This window comes from Salmo salar, chromosome 13, assembly GCF_965601325.2.
Source record: "Salmo salar chromosome 13, fSalSal1, whole genome shotgun sequence".
In the NCBI taxonomy this organism is placed as follows: Eukaryota; Metazoa; Chordata; class Actinopteri; order Salmoniformes; family Salmonidae; genus Salmo; species Salmo salar.
Genome location: NC_138303.1, coordinates 49,327,436 through 49,344,646, shown reverse-complemented (window position 1 = coordinate 49,344,646; position 17,211 = coordinate 49,327,436). Strand labels below are relative to the sequence as shown.

Genomic DNA, 17,211 nt, shown 5'->3' with positions numbered 1-17,211 from the left:
TCTTTTGGGAGCATCTGATGACTTAACGTGGTGAGTGATGAACATGAATTTCTCCTGTCCCTTCCGACTTTAAGCTGTCAAATCCTCCCACATGTTTCTAATTTGACCAGCTGTTTTTTTTATTTTATTTAACTAGGCAAGTCAGTTAAGAACAAATTCTTATTTACAATGACGGCCTACCAAAAGGCCTCCTGCGGGGACGGGGGCTGGAATACAAATAAATTCTATAAAATATAGGACAAAATACATATCACAACAAGAGAGACAACACTACATAAAGAGAGACCTAAGACAACTACATAGCATGGCGGCAACACATGACAACAACATGGTAGCAACACAACATGGCAGCAGCACAGGGTACAAACATTATTGCACAGAGACGGCAAGAAGGTAGAGACAACAATACATCACACAAAGCAGCCACAACTGTCAGTAAGTGTCCATGACAGTCTTTGAATATTTTTGAATTTGGTTGGCAGGTTTGCTAGCTACAAACTATTTAGCTAGCTTCTAGCCTAGTGTTTGATATGCAATCACCTCTTAATTAACAGTCAGTGTTGACGAGTGTCCTGACGAGAAGGCACACCTTTCTAGCTATGCCAGGCAAAATCGGGCATTATCAGCTCATTGATATGGATGAATCCAAATGAATGTCAATAGAAAAACAGCTACATTGCAGTTATTCTGGCTGCAGAGGTAGTGACTTTGTAGCCGTAGCTTGTTGGCTAGCTAGCAGCAAGGAAGGGATAAGAACGTTCCCAGCAAATGGAAAATAAAGCACAAACGACTGGGTCACGTCCATAAATATTGAACGACTGGGTCGCAACTCTAGCAACCAAAAGATAGGAGAATTAGCTTATAAAAATATGAGAAAACGTTGTTTTTTTAACCAGTAAATGTGCTTTCATATGGTTCTCTTTGCAACTGTGGGATAAACGCCTGTGTTCTGTACATTACCTTGTAAAATTGCACTCCTCAAAAGGGACTTGGCGGAGGTGTCGTCCAAGGTTATGTACAGAACGTTACCGTTTATCCCTTACATGTTGGAGACTTGAAAGATGGGAAATGATCATAGCATTAGGACAATAGAATTGCAGTATTGTGACATTTACACATATTATTCCCAAAAGTGGTAGGCCAACAGATAAGATGAATGCAGTTGAATTCTCAACACAGGCCAAAATACAATTCTGGATTGGTTAGGGAGTGCAACAAATCCTCAGATGCTTCTTTATCATACTACTCATAAAATGGGTTTGTTACAGTTCATACAGATGACTGTGCCCTCATTTCCACTTCCCCATGCTTTCATGTCATAGATAAAGATGAAGACCATTGGAAGCTAGTAGCACCACAAACTAGCCAACTCCCAACCATCACCACAGCTGGAGAGAGCATTTCTCTGCCACAAACTGCTGGTGGCGCACTCAGTCAAACCCAGGGAGGGCATGGTCCAGTCTCATATGACTTGCAGCCAAAAGGGTCATATGTGGGTTGGTCCCCGAGTTTGCCATTTGTTGTGACTTAGCAAAGCGAGGAAGGGCCAGACATACGGGTGTCCACAAGCAGACGCACATATGCTGGCGTCGGGTTCCGCGTTCACTCATCTGGAGAGTGACAGGAGGGTGAAAAGGCCTGCTGCCTCCAACGTCTGCCCTGGGTCAGGTTAACTGGCCTGGGTTCATTTTGAATCGGAGCTATGAAAAATGACATTTCTTATTGGAAGTCTAGGTAGTAGGCTACCTGATCGGTTTCAAAACGTCCTCTACTGTTTTCTTCCTACTGAACACGACCCTGGTTCTAAAGACACTTTTCCGTGCCCAAAGCAGGAAGCCAGTCTGACTACAAGTGATCCCTCTGAGCCAAGCTTGCCAAGTTTAACATGATTGTGTTAAACTCCTAACTTAATCGTAATCACATTAACTTTGATGCAGAACGACGACAACTTTCAATCAGCTCAAATATGCATAGCTTTCAAAGCCGCATTTTAGACCTAATTACATTGAGAGTGGTAATGGTAACAAGACTACATTAATTGAAGCCCTTCTTCCACTGGTTGTGTGGACCCAGTCATCCCCAATGGCCTTGTGATGCAGTTGTGTCCGTAGGGACATGGGGAGAGAGCGCTACAGCTATATCGCCTCTTTAACTTATTCAAATAACATGCTTATATTCTGGCTCACTCCTGGTATTTTGTTTGGGTCTTTGTTAAATCGTGAACACAATATACTGTAATGACAAGCGGCAGGGCAGAAGGTGTACAGAGGGGAAGAAAATGCAGAGGCAGCTCCTCACGTGCGTGGATCTGTTGAGCACCTTATACCGAGTGTCACAGAGGGGGAGGTCTGTTATAGACTTTGGGGTAAGAGGGTTAATCATACGTTCGTGGTTGATTGTTAGGCATGTGCTTTTGTACAACAATGTGCTTTAAAGCGTCCTTTGTTTATGGTGGTAACAGAGGTCTATTAGTATTGTAGCGACCCGCACAGACAGTTGTGGGTTATGTGTTAGGCTATTAGTGGGTTGTGTCGTACTTACCAGTGTTCGCGGGGTCATGCCAATCAACCTGCTATCTGCCAATCACGGGAATGCCTGGAATGTTCTGATACCGGGCAGCCTGGTGGTTGGTGGAGTGGCGTGGAGGGGGGTTGGGCAGGGGGATGGAGCATTGGAAGTTAGACCGGGTTTAGCCATTGTTCTCTCTCTTACGTCTGGGCTTCACAAGAGAAGGTCACGGTTGGTTTGTAGTGTACCTTTCATTTATTTGGCGTGGGCTACGGCCAAACAGTAGCCTGTGTTAAGTTGGGTTAATAAACCGTCCATTCGTTAACTCCATCCTCTGTCTGGACAATTGTTCCTTCATGATCTGGTCAGGTCATTACAGTATATTAGGCTGATCCAATGTGCCCTTATGGGGCAATGTTTTAGTTCAAGTGTCCATGGTAAATTCGATGACTAATAGTGTTAAGGTTACATTTACATCCTGGAACAGTAGGCGATTAAATAAAATAGACGAAATAAAACAGGTAAGTAGATTAAAACAACTTCAGGCGAAGATCATATTTTTGTAAGAATCACATCTATTATCTGGTGACATTCCTAAAATACCAAGACAGTCCCTCCAGAATTCCACGATTGCATAATTCAATGCAAAAAATAAATAAAAATGAAACAATTACGCGAGAGCTCGCAATTTTGACCAAACCCCGCACTTTTAGAGCATAAAAGGGTCCAATCGAAAGCGGGTTCGTAATTCTGACCAATTACTGCACTGTTACCGTTGAAAATGGCCCAATCCAACCACACGTTAAAAAGTTTTCACCTGGCCTGTCAGCGTACTTACGTGCGAAGATGATGGGTGATTGTTGATGGCTGACATGCAGTACAATGAACAGAAATCAATCTCATTTGCCAACAAAAATAACAGCAAACGAATAAGTCGACAATCAACAGTCACTTCGAATCAGCAAAGCATATGAGAACATCAGACCAGTTCCCACAGCAGCGGCAGATCATGACGGAAGTGGTAGCAGGGAAGACTGTGGCAAGCACAGAAAGAATCAAGGTGAGTGGCGTTTTACTCAAACGTTTACTCCGCTAACCATGGCTTTAGTAGGGTGGTCGGCACTCTGCTCTCCCCAGTCAGTCTATGGAGAGCGCTGCTCAAAGCATGGAGTGCAATTTGTCAGCATTGCCGTTTTAAACTCTCTGTAAAACTTAATACGGACTACGAAAGCACAATCTTTCTGGATTTTTTTTAAAGGAATAATAAAAACAACCACAACTCTATTTTTACGTGTTCTGTTCTTTATCTCCCTTTCAGGAAAAAAACAAGACAATTTATTAGAATGAAATGGCGATCCTCAAATTGAAAGTGATCAGCGAGAGCGAGTGCCTGATGGAGAGGAGAGGTGTGTGAGTGAATTATGACAGAGCTGTTTGTTCAGGAAAATAAACAGAATTGAGCACTTTAGATGTTTAATTGTTTTTGTATTATGTATTCTGCTTAAAGTCGTCCTAAAACTGAGCACATATGACTTTTATTGCTTTATATGAAATTAACTTGAAAAAAAAAAACATTGCAAAATGTAGTCACAGAATTTCAGAAAAGCTGCCGCAAAAATCAGGCATTCCTTTTTGGCCGCAGATATCATAAACGAATTTGCGAAATCCTGGATGGACTGGCAAGATGTGGCCTGGGCAGGTCATTGCAGCCTCATTTAGTTCCCATGCAAGGAGTTATTATTCTTATCCATAAATCCATTCCATATCAGATATTGCAAACAATTTGTGATCCCACCGGCAGATTTATTATTACCTTGCTCTCTGAGCAGTTGAATTTAATTAATATGTATGGTCCCAACGAAGATGACGCAATTCTTTAACGATTTGTTTTTAAACCTTTCCACACTTCCAGGTAATTATATTGTTGCAGGAGACTTTAATTGCACTTTAGATCCTGTTAAAGATCGCACCTCGGGTTCGAACTACTCCCACACCCAATCTAGGAAGACCATACAGCATTTTATGAACGATTTAAACTTAGAGATTGAGAGAAATGAAACCAGATGATGTGGAATACTCCTGTTACTCTAGCACTCACCAGACCTATTCCCGAATCTACAATTTTTTTTTGATCTCAGCAGCATTACACTCAAACTGAAGATTGATTTTATGATAGCATTGTCATCTGACCATGCTCCAGCATCGCTTATATATTCCGATTCCAATTTAGTAGTTGGCCCACCTAAATGGCGCTTCCAACCTAAATGGCTGCAATATACAAGTTTTACAGAATACATTGGACAGAAAGCAAATGTACCTATACTTTTCAATGAATACAACACAGACCTCAGCTTGTACTAGACGGGAAACCTTTAAAGCTTTCATAAAGGGTAAAATTATAAGTTTCACCAGCTCCAAGTCAAAAAATACTCAACAAAAAATGAAATCACATAAAACCAAAATTTAAAAAAAACTCAAATTTTCCACACTAATTCTACAGGTGTACACAAGGAGTTGCTCTTGCTCAATGCTCAATATAACAGCATTTCTGTGGGTAGAGCTACAGCAAGCTTATTGAGACTAAACCAATCATATTATGACCAGGGTGAAAAGGCTGGGAAGCTGTTGGCCTGGCGAATCAAACAGCAGCAAGCAGAGAGAGCAATCAATTCAATTCAGGATGCATGGGGAGCTGTAACGGTATACCCTTGGGAGATAAACAATACCTTTAAATCCTGTTATGAAGAATTATATGCATCAGAGTATCCTCCTGAAACTGGTACCCAGGCTAGCTTTTTAGATACATTGGGAAACTCCAATCTTTCAGATGAATCTAAGGATATTCTTAATGCTGAGCTGACTGTGGAGGACATTTCCAATGCAATTGATAGTATGAGGGCATCTGGCCCAGATGGGCTGCCCATTGACATCTACAAGAGATTTAAATACAAACTGTGCACTCCTCTCCAGGAGATGTTTTTGGAATCTTACGAAAATGGTCTCCTGCCCCCTTCTTTGAGAGCTCTGATCACTCCGCTCCTAAAACCTGAATAGCTGCATACCAAACGTGATCCCTACCGTGCTATTTCACTTTTGAATTCTGACACTAAGGTTCTTTGTAAAGCATTTGTGAGGAGGTTGGAGGATTTTCGTCCGGATGCGGTGGGTTGAGACCAAAATGGCTTTATTCAAGGTCGTCAAGGATTTCATAATGTTAGAAGAATGCTAAATGATCTGCTTCCAGCCTAAATTGGGTCGTCAGACACTGCGATCCTGTCGTTGGACGCAGAGAAGGCCTTCGACAGGGCTACTCAACCCTACCTCTTTGAAGTGTTAACTTGTTTTGGTGAGAGCTTTTGTAAATGGATAATGATACTAAATACAAATCACAATGCAGAGATCCTTACTACTAATACGGTATCTAAACCTTTTGACATCCGCAGGGGTTCTAGGAAGGGCTGCCCTCTTTCTCCTCTCCAGTTTATCCTAGCCATTGAGCCTCTAGCCATAGCTGTTAGGTCCCACCCCAATATTTCAGGTATCAGAATAGATCAGATGGAACATCGAATTGCCCTTTATGCAGACGATGTAATTTTGTTTCTTACAGACTTGTGCAATTCCATATCCGCACTTCTGGACCTTATCAAAGAGTTTGGGGTGTTCTCGGGATACAAAACAAATAACGCAAAATCCTCATATGATGCTAAAGGAGGAGGAAAGACATAGACCTACACCTCTGACTTATTTTTTTAATGCTACGGAATGCTTTACATATCTCGGCATTCATATTGTGCCAGAGATTGACTGCATAATCTCAACTAACTATGACCCTGCCGTAGATTCAATAACTCAATCGATAGATGGTCATCTTTACCTACTGTATATCTTTAATTGGCCAGATTAACACTATGAAAATGAATGTCCTCCCAAAACTGTTGCATTTATTTCAGAACGTTCTCTTGCCACCACCACCATCCCTCTTTACAAGGTTTAAAAAGATGTTCACTATATTTATCTGGAATAACAGACATCCCAGAGTTCGCTTGTCCTTATTGTACCTACCGTATGACAGAGGGGGGGCTCCATTTGCCTAATATCCAGTGGTACTACTGGGCAGCTCAGCTTCGCACTGCTATGTACTATTTTACCTCTGAAATGTCTTCAGTTGTACCCAAATTACCCCTTAACCTCTACATTTACTCAGCTGATAGCAAGACACAAAAAAAATTATACGATCAACGTTTGGCATGAGGTGCGGAAGTTCCTTGGTGAAATGCATTCTTTGTCATGTTTTAGTCCTATCTGGGGAAACCACAGTTTCACTCCTGGTAGAGCTGATCCGGGTTGGGCCAGCAAGGGTTTAAGGAAAGTTCAAGACCTGTATAAAGAAGGTATTTTTATGTCATTTGAAGAAATGACATTCCTAGAAAACATTTTTTTTTTATATTTACAGCTAAGGAGCTTCCTCATAGCTGCCCAAAACCTAACAGAAGCCCTTCTGTCCACTTTAGAAAATACAATCTCAGCCCATTGTAATGGTAAGGTTAGAATTTCAGCTCTATACAATATGCTAGGGTCTGCTTCAAATGAATCCTCTGCACACAAACTGAACTCTTGGAAGGAAGATATTCGGGAAGACATAGTCTTGGACAAATGGAGTAGTATATGTCCTAAGGCTCAGAATGTGAATACTCTGCAAAACTATTGCAACACAATTGGTTTATGCAAACATATGTAACCCCTGCTAAGTTTAATAGTACAATTCCAGATATATGTGACAAGCACAATCATTCTAAAAGGAACTCTGTTTCATTGTCTGTGGGACTGTCAGAAAATTCAAGATTTCTGGAAGGAGGTATCACATATTATATCCCAAATAGTATCAGTAAAATTGCCTCTCTATACCAAAGTGTTTATCCTGGGGTTGTACCCAATCAATCCTCATCTAAAAGAACCAAGTGCAAACACTTATAGATATGGGGTGGCAGGTAGCCTAGTGGTTAGAGCATTGGAATAGTAACCAAAAGGTTGCAAGATTGAATCCCCGAGCTGACAAGGTAAAAATCTGTCGTTCTACCACTGAACAAGGCAGTTAACCCACTGTTCCTAGGCCGTCATTGAAAATAAGAATTTGTTCTTATCGGACTTGCCTAGTTAAATAAAACGGTTAAAAAAGTGCTTGTTGCAAGCAAAACGCTTGATAGCTCTTGCCTGTGAAAGTGTGAACACTTCTAGTATTGCCCAACGGCTTAGGGAAATGTTGTCTTGCCTAACAATGGAAAAGATTACATATACGGTTAAGGGTAAACAAGACACTTTTGAAAAGGTTTGGGGACCATTTTTGGATATTGTTGAGCAGAGTGATGTGGGTGAAATATTGGCTAATGAAGGGAACTCTGGGTAGCGTACTATGCTTTGTGTGCATGCGGGGTGGTGGTGAGATATCCGATTGGCTTGTGGCACTGTGTTTCATCTGAAATTGATCCCAAATATGTTCCATCCTATTGGATCTGACCACTGTAAAATGTTATTTTGGTGGTTTTATGCTTTGTAACACTTGTCTTAGGATGTTTCACCATTTATTTATTTGTATTTTTGGTTGCTGTTAACTTGTGGTTTTTGCTGTTATTTTTTTTTCATGTAATATTTCTTATTTTATATTTAAGTTAAAGAAAAATCAATAAACATTGGTTTTTTTTAAAAGAAGAGGAAAGGGATGTATTTAAAGGGATTGTACATGGTTGTTGACACCATTTCCTGGTTGCTAAAATTCTAAAAGTTTGCATAAGGTCAGTGTGACAAAACAAGCAACTATAGTGTAGATAATCTTTGTACCATCTAAACCACTGAAATATATTTTTCATAACCAAAAATATTATATTTTCAGCGGTTTGAAGCAGTGTACAAAACCAAAAGTAAGATGCAAAAACAAACTTAAGAACGGGAAGCCTATACATAGCGTATATAGAACCAATCTACCGCTCCTTAGACTTGCTTTCAATGAGAATGACAGGTCAACAGTGAGGGGGAAAAGTATTTGATCCCCTGCTGATTTTGTATGTTTGCCCACTGACAAAGAAATTATCAGTCTATAATTTCAATGGTAGGTTATATGGAAACAGTGAGACAGAATAACAACAAAAAATCCTGAAAAATGCATGTCAAAAATGTTAAATTGATTTGCATTTTAATGAGGGAAATAAGTATTTGACCCCTCTCAATCAGAAAGATTTCTGGCTCCCAGGTGTCTTTTATACAGGTAACGAGCTAAGATTAAGAGCACACTCTTAAAGGGAGTGCTCCTAATCTCATCTTGTTACCTGTATAAAAGACACCTGTCCACAGAAGCAATCAATCAGATTCCAAACTCTACACCATGGCCAAGACCAAAGAGCTCTCCAATGATGTCAGGGACAAGATTGTAGACCTACACAAGGCTGGAATGGGCTACAAGACCATTGCTAAGCAGCTTGGTGAGAAGGTGACAACAGTTGTGATTATTTGCAAATGGAAGAAACACAAAAGAACTGTCAATATCCCTCGGCCTGGGGTTCCATGCAAGATCTCACCTCGTGGAGTTGCAATGATCATGAGAACGGTGAGGAATCAGTCCAGAACTACACGGGAGGATCTTGTCAATGATCTCAAGGCAGCTGGGACCATAGTCACCAAGAAAACAATTGGTAACACACTACGCCGTGAAGGACTGAAATCCTGCAGCGCCCGCAAGGTCCCCCTGCTCAAGAAAGCACATATACATGCCCGTCTGAAGTTTGCCAATGAACATCTGAATGATTCAGAGGACAACTGGGTGAAAGTGTTGTGGTCAGATGAGACCAAAATGAAGCTCTTTAGCATCAACTCAACTCGCCGTGTTTGGAGGAGGAGGAATGCTGCCTATGACCCCAAGAACACCATCTCCACCGTCAAACATGGAGGTGGAAACATTATGCTTTGGGGGTGTTTTTCTGCTAAGGGGACAGGACAACTTCACCGCATCAAAGGGACGATGGGCGGGGCCATGTACCGTCAAATCTTGGGTGAGAACCTCCTTCCCTCAGCCAGGGCATTGAAAATGGGTCGTGGATGGGTATTCTAGCATGACAATGACCCAAAAAACACGGCCAAGGCAACAAAGGAGTGGCTCAAGAAGAAGCACATTAAGGTCCTGGAGTGGCCTAGACAGTCTCCAGACCTTAATCCCATAGAAAATCTGTGGAGGGAGCTGAAGGTTCGAGTTGCCAAATGTCAGCCTCAACCTTAATGACTTGGAGAAGATCTGCAAAGAGTGGGACAAAATCCCTCCTGAGATGTGTGCAAACCTGGTGGCCAACTACAAGAAACGTCTGACCTTTGATTGCCAACAAGGGTTTTGCCACCAAGTACTAAGTCATGTTTTGCAGAGGGGTCAAATAATTATTTCCCTCATTAAAATGCAAATCATTTTATAAAATTTGACGTGTTTTTCTGGATTTGTTGTTGTTATTCTGTCTCTCACTGTTCAAATAAACCTACCATTAAAATGATAGACTTATTATTTCTTTGTCAGTGAGCAAACGTACAAAATCAGCAGGGGATTAAATACTTTTTTCCCTCACTGTATAACTAACATTTCCAATGTGAATTTTGTCAGATCGCCCAAAAATGTACATATTGCAGCTTTAAAAGAATACTTTGTGATTTTGGCAGAGTAAGAGAAGTGCAAAAATTATAAAATGTTTTACTATTGCAACATCATGTACAATCACATTCAGAGGTTGTCTGAAGCGTGCTAAAGTTCACATCTCATCGTAAATGGTTATTCCCAATCATTTGCAACCATGTCAATGAGCACCCTTTCCTTTGCAGTACCTCACCTAGTCGGCACGGGGATTTGAAACAGCGACCTTTCGGTTACTGGCCCAATACTCTTAACCGCTAGGCTACCTGCCGCCCCTACCTGTCCATTTCCATACAGGATTTATTCCAGTGTTTTACCAAAAAAGGCTTAGACTTTTCACTTTCCATTTCCATAGTCTTGACCTTTTCTGAGATGCATTGTTGATACGGGCCCAGGCCCGAAGGGGAAGAGAAAAAGCAGAAGTCACAAAAGGGGCCGGCTCAGCCATTGTGAGGAGGGTAAAAAAGAAATAAATGTAAAAAAAGAGAGCCTAACAGAGCAAAAGAGGGGATGGATGAGGGCAGGGGAAAAGGGTGGCAGGTACTTTTGCAGTGAATTGTATTGACACTGAAGTGCTGCATGGTCTCGCTCATTCCTCCATTATTAAGCAAAGGAAATGGCAGTCCTGTTGTGACTGTAGTGGAAGTGCACCAGTGCTTATATTAGCGCTATGATGAAAAAGGAAATCGACCATTGGTTTCCTGGCATTGCATCTGGGTATGAAGTATGAAAATGGGCAAAGTGAAACAACTATGGGCATCATATGGTTCTCTCTTCGCTATGAGTGGAAAGAGAGAGTGTGTGTGTGTGTGTGTTCACATCAAACTGCTCTGCTTGTTCTCAACTACACCCCAATCGGAACAGTAATTTGGGTGCAACAAGCACCAGCTCAAGAGGTCAAAGGACACCGCCAGTTGTGCAACTAAGACCCCCATTTCACCCTCTGGTAGGTTTATTGTAAGCTAGTGTGGCAGACGAGAGCAAGTAAGTAATCTGAATCTACAAGAACATTGAGATACTGTAGAAGTGCATGGCTAAACTGGTTTTAACATTAAATCCTCAAAATCAATGGTTCTACATAACAATACATGTTTATCTCCTAAGTTGGTCACCACACCCATCTCGAGTGTTGAAATTGTATTTTATTTATTTAACTTGGCAAGTCAGTTAAGAACAAATTCTTATTTACATTGATGGCCTACCGCAGCCTGTGGTGCGCAATGTAAATTGTCCTGTGGCGATTTTATTAATTTTTCAGCAGGCTTATGGCTTGGGGGTAGAAGCTGTTGAGGAGCCTTTTGGTCCTAGACCTGGCGCTCCGGTACCGCTTGCCGTGCGGTAGCAGAGAAAACAGTCTATAACTTGGGTGTCTAGTGTCTGACAATTTGATGGGCTTTCCTCAGACACCGCCTATTATATAGATCCTGGATGGCAGGAAGCTTGGCCCCAGTGATGTACTGGGCCATTCGCACTACTCTCTGTAGCACCTTACGGTCAGATGCCGAGCAGTTGCCATACCAGGCGGTGATGCAACCGGTCAGGATGCTCTCGATGGTGCAGCTGTAGAACCTTTTGAGGATCTGGGGACCCATGCCAAATATTTTCAGTCTCCTGAGGGGAAAAGGTTTTGTTTTTCCCTTTTCACGACTGGCTTGGTATGTTTGGACCATGATAGTTTGTTGGTGATGTAAATACCAAGGAACTTGAAACTCTCGACCCGCTCCACTACAGCCCCGTCAATGGGGGCCTGTTCGGCCCACCTTTTCCTGTAGTCCACGATCAGCTCCTTTGTCTTGCTCACATTGAGAGGTTGTTGTCCTGGCACCATACTGCCAGTTCTCTGACCTCCTCCCTATCGGCCGTCTCATTGTCGGTGATCAGGCCTACAACTGGCGTATCGTCAGCAAACTTAATGATGGTGTTGGATTCATCTTTGGCTATGCAGTTGTTGGTGAACTGTAAATACAGGAGAGGACTAACTACACACCCCTGAAGGGCCCCAGTGTTAAAGATCAGAGTGGCAGACATGACATCTCACATAGGTGTTCATTTTGTTCAGGTGAGGAAGGCAGTGTGGAGTACGATTGAGATTGCGTCATCTGTGGATCTGTTGGGGCAGTATACGAATTGGAGTGGGTCTAGGGTGTCCGGGAGGATGCTGTTGATGTGAGCCATGAACAGCCTTTCAAAGCACTTCATGGCTACCAACGTAAGTGCCACGGGGCGGTAATCATTTGGGCAGGTTACCTTCGCTTTTTTGGGCACAGGTACTACGGTGGTCTGCTTGAAACATGTAGGGATTACAGACTCGGTCAAGGAGAGGTTGAAAATATCAGTGAAGACACTTGACAGTTGGTCCGCGCATGCTTTGAGTAAGCGTCCTGGTAATCCGTCTCGTTCCCCTGTTGCCTCCATCATCCTCCAAATCCCACCAACATCAGCCACCTCAGAGTGCAACTGGTCATTGTTTGGGAACACCAAAGAACGCAACAGGCTGACCAATACAAGGGTTGAAAAATTGGTGCCCATCCAGGAAAATTTGAGGCTTTTTGAGCCTAACAACAAGCCATCCTCAACAAGGTTGGAAAGTGACAGTGAAGATAAGACCTTAGAGTCTGATCTTCAAGAGGTGGACATCGAGGAGGTCCAGGGAGACGACATGGAAGCCTGAGAGGAAAACAACCAAAGCCTTAGTTTCTAGACTATCATTTTACAGATGTCTGTTGAAAACGTTTTGGGAGATGCGATGGATCATTCAATATTCCCTTTCTTTTGGTGTTCAGTGAAATCATCCCATGTGAAGAGTCAACTCATTTAATTAAAGTTTAACTCATAACTAAAAAAAATAATATTCTATTAGAATGATTTAATAATTTGCAAGTATGTCTACTTATGATAAGGTAAAAGGTATCTGTTTCTGTCTCCATATGCTATGGTAAATATATCCAATGCAAAAACATCTACATTTAAATGGTATTAATATTGATTTGCATATTTTTCAGTTAATTCCCATATATTCCCATTGAAAGTTTCCACCTCTGAATATTCCCCAAAATATGCAACCCTAGGCACAAGCATTTCACTACACCCGCAATAACATCTGCTAAACATGTGTATGTGACCAATAACACTGCGAATCACTACACTTGTCAGGTTCTCTACACAACCTTTTCAATTCGCTCCACTTCCGCCACCAGTAGAGATGAAACACTTGAGTGTATCACAGATACAAGCGACATGGCATGAAATTGAATAAATAAATTAAGAAATCCCCTTTTTGTAGCCGGGCGTAAAATTATCCTTATCTTACCCTCTCCCCCACAATCCTCCTCTCTCGGCCGTGCGCATCACCAACAAAGTCATATTTGGGTCTCGTGCCTTTCCCCTTGCTCACTTCTGCTTTAAGGGCTGTAAAGTTCATGGCTCCTAGAGGCTCACATAGGCGGAAGCTGGCTTGCTACGGGGAGGCTAGTCGGTCTCTCCTCAGCTCCGTCAAAATGATGCCGCAGACAGGAAGACTGGACCAGAGACTTCCTCTCAAAGACAAGAGACCAGACACTCTGTTGTCTTGTCTGTAGGTCTGACGAGTTTGGTTCCATTTAAAACTACTGACAGAAGTCTCTCCATACATGACACTTTGTCTTGGGTTTGTTGGAAATCTTGTGCGATGCTGTGCTTTCTAACATCATTGAAAAACCAAATGAAAATATTACTCAATGGGTTCTACAACCATGCCAAGATGTAAAACATTTTACTAATTGCAGCCATGCTGATTGGACCCCTAATTTATCAAGATTCAGTGAAAACGGAGGGTTCTATCATGATAGTGTCCAATGCATCTCATATTGCTACTAGTCTGTATGTGGGAACCCTGAACATTCAACTAGCTCTGGGTTAGTTGAATGTACAGCTTTTTTAGTACAGCTTGTCCTCTGAATCAGGACCTTTTAATTGGCCCAGTAGTAAAGAAGCATGTCCAATTGGAGGGGAGGGTCTTTGTAATCATCTCATTTGGGTGTTCCCGACTTCGGTCGCTGAACACGTATTGAAATCGGTTATAAATATCCTTTTATGAGCACTTAGCTCTTTCAAGTCAGTTCGCTGTTGCAGCCACAATTATGTTCACCCCCACTCTTTAATGTGCGTTTGCATTTGCGTGAGTGGGGTTTTTGAGTGGAGCTTTTCTGAAGTGGATATGGGGACTCGGTGGTTGGTGTCATGTTGAGAGGTGACGTGCTGGAGATAACATTTTGGGACAGATTGTAGAGGCCATCTGGAAGTCTTGATGTTTGTCCACTGTGACAGAGATCAGTTGGACAGGGAAGAGAGAGCTGTAAGATCTGGAATGTTCCAATATGATACGGGCCTCAGATCTGTCGGCGATGTAAGACATTGGTTAACTTGTACATCTCCACTCCATACTACAGCCCCTTTTATGTCTGTTCACTAGATACGATGACATGCTAACGTTTAGATTTATGTAGAGGAATCGGGAGTTATCTACACAGTATAGGAAGTATGGCTTCAGAATATAGTGTATAATGGATAAAAGGTACAAACACTAAGTGATACAACTGTGTGTGTGTGTGTGTGTGTGTGTGTCAAGTCATAGGATGCCACACTTCGAAGTTACTCAGGCCGACATAAGCCATTAGCAGCGTCACTGAGACCTGCTAAGAGGATGGCTTGTGGGAAGTGAATTAGCGCCCTGGCATGCTATTATGGTCAGAATAGAATCAAAGCAGACACCCAATCACTGGTTCTGAATCAGACAAGAGGAGCGGACCAGTCATAGACAGTACCGTAGCCAATAAACAGACCAGAATCAGCTGAACAACGTCTCTAAATTGATGGGGATACAATTAGCATCTTCTGATCAGATGGTATCTTGTAGGGCTGAGTGATTTAACTAAATGTTGGTAATTTTTCACACAACTGATGTCAGTTCAATTATTCAAATTCCATTTTGTTCTGTTTTTTTTCTTCTTCTCCCCCTGTGAGTTCAATGCACGCTGCAGTTTCTCTTGAAATAAAAATCATATCATGCCTGAACTAACTGTGCGATGTAGTAGGGAGTTGTAGTTTCCAACTGGCCAATGTCCTACATAGTTTAGCGCAGAAAAAGTGATAACTGACTATAATGAACATAATCACGGCTACTTGTCCGGTCTGTGTTTCTTTTATGGCTGCTATGTAAGATGCAGAACAATGCGTGATGAAGAGGATACAGAGAGCAGTTGCTTAGCGAGGTATTGATATTCACTAAAATAGTGAATTTTGTCCGACAGCATAGGCAGCAGATCTATGGCGATGGGATGGCGTAATGAATTAAAGTCAATAGAACAAATGTAGAAACTAAATGCAGAAAAGCGCCGCTCTAACAGGCTACCATAAACAGAAGGGTGAAGCTACAAGTTTAAAACCAAAGAGAGGATGTTGGATTGTGTTCTCGGTGCAACAAATAAACTAGTGGTCCATGCTAATGCATTCAGCAGCTGTAGAAAGCCAGCCTTGCCTTCACTTTCTCGTAAAGATGTTTGTTGCCATCACTTTGTGATATGATTCAACAGCTTGCCAGCAGCTGAACAATACAAATAACATGTTTGGCAAGCAGACTAACACAAGCGTGAACAAAAACTTACCGATTGAAGGAAAAGCAATGCCCGAACGTAATCCCTCTCGGTGTTCAAAATTTCATGTAAAACACAGAGCCTCAAGCGTTGCTGGCGGTCCGACTCTTTGGTGCTGTGGAGGACGCCGTTCTGTTGCCCCTCTTCTTCCATGATTGATCTTTATCCAAAAAAGTACGGGAAAATAAGTCTAAATTATTCTTGATACTTGGGTCACTGCAAAAGTATCCCGAGTTAGTTGCAGTTTAAGTCCATTTTGCAACACCGTATTTTCAAACCCCAAGCACTGATGCGCAATAGGCTTTACATGAACTTAACAAAAACACACGTCTTGATGAACAATAAATGACGAACGACTCCAGATCGATTTGATTGATCCGATTCCCAGACAAGAAAAGACAACTTTCAGATAAGAATATTACAGCTCATAAACTATCAGAGTAGAGCTAAACCACAAGCGCTCAGGTTGGTTAGTTGTGTGTCAAAGATAAGTTGAGGACACAACACATGATGTAGTCAGTACTAGTTCCGCAGAAGGCAGTCTGAAAAGTGCCTGTTGTCCTCTTCTCGGCTTCTGTTGGGACTAAGCGCAGTGCCAACGCTGGTGCAAGTGGTGGCTTTCAGAAGTGCCGCAGTGTAGGGACCGACCACCTTTAAGTTAGCATAAGGAATGTGTTCAATATCAAATAATTAATTCTGCACCTACAACATATGCTATACCCAATTCTTATTTCAATAAGGCAGCCTAATTAATCATTTACTTTACGCATAAAATGCCATGGTTTGTCAAGGCCTATTGAACAAGTCTAGGCTGCAAATGAAGTCGACAGTTTTAGGAATACAATGTAATAGTTTAGATGATTGTTATTTAATTTATGAAGAGGGTCTGAGAGAACCAACGGTACCACCAACAGGCTCAAGTATTAAAGCGCTGCACGGTCAATCCAAGGTCTCCATTGACCGTGCAGCGTTTACGGAGATATGGCCTCTGCAGAAGTCAGGCATTCATATGTTTTGCTTGTCGTGGAGCAGCACAGAGCGGTTGAACAGAGCTGTTGTCAGGGAAACGAGTTTGTGTTTATACAGGACATCCCGCCCCCACCTACAGTCAACCAATCATGTCAATGCGGAGCGATACTGAGCCCTCCACTGTTACAACATTTTGGAGGCGCATGGAGATGCTGGGCAGAGTTCTGTTTGGCCTCAGGGGGCACCTAATTGCATCACACGGAGCCTCCGACCACATTTTCAGGGGGCACCTGATTGCATCACACGGAGACTCCGACCACATTTTCAGGGGGCACCTGATTGCATCACACGGAGCCTCTGACCACATTTTCGGATCAAGCATAAGTTGGTTTTTAGTTGAGCACCAAGCAGCAGCCGTGTTGAATTTAGAAATATGAGAGTGGA

At 42.2% G+C, this 17,211-nt stretch overlaps 1 protein-coding gene across 1 annotated transcript in view; it reads right to left on the bottom strand.

Moving 5' to 3' along the window:
• Positions 1–16,789, bottom strand: part of LOC106566945 (phosphatidylinositol 3,4,5-trisphosphate-dependent Rac exchanger 1 protein) — a 160,302-nt gene extending 143,513 nt beyond the window's left edge. The window contains exon 1 of the mRNA XM_014135621.3: positions 15,811–16,789. Coding sequence (XP_013991096.3) covers positions 15,811–15,951 — 141 coding nt within the window. The 5' untranslated portion in view covers positions 15,952–16,789. The remainder of the gene's footprint in view (positions 1–15,810) is intronic.
• Between the last annotated feature and the right edge of the window lie 422 nt (positions 16,790–17,211).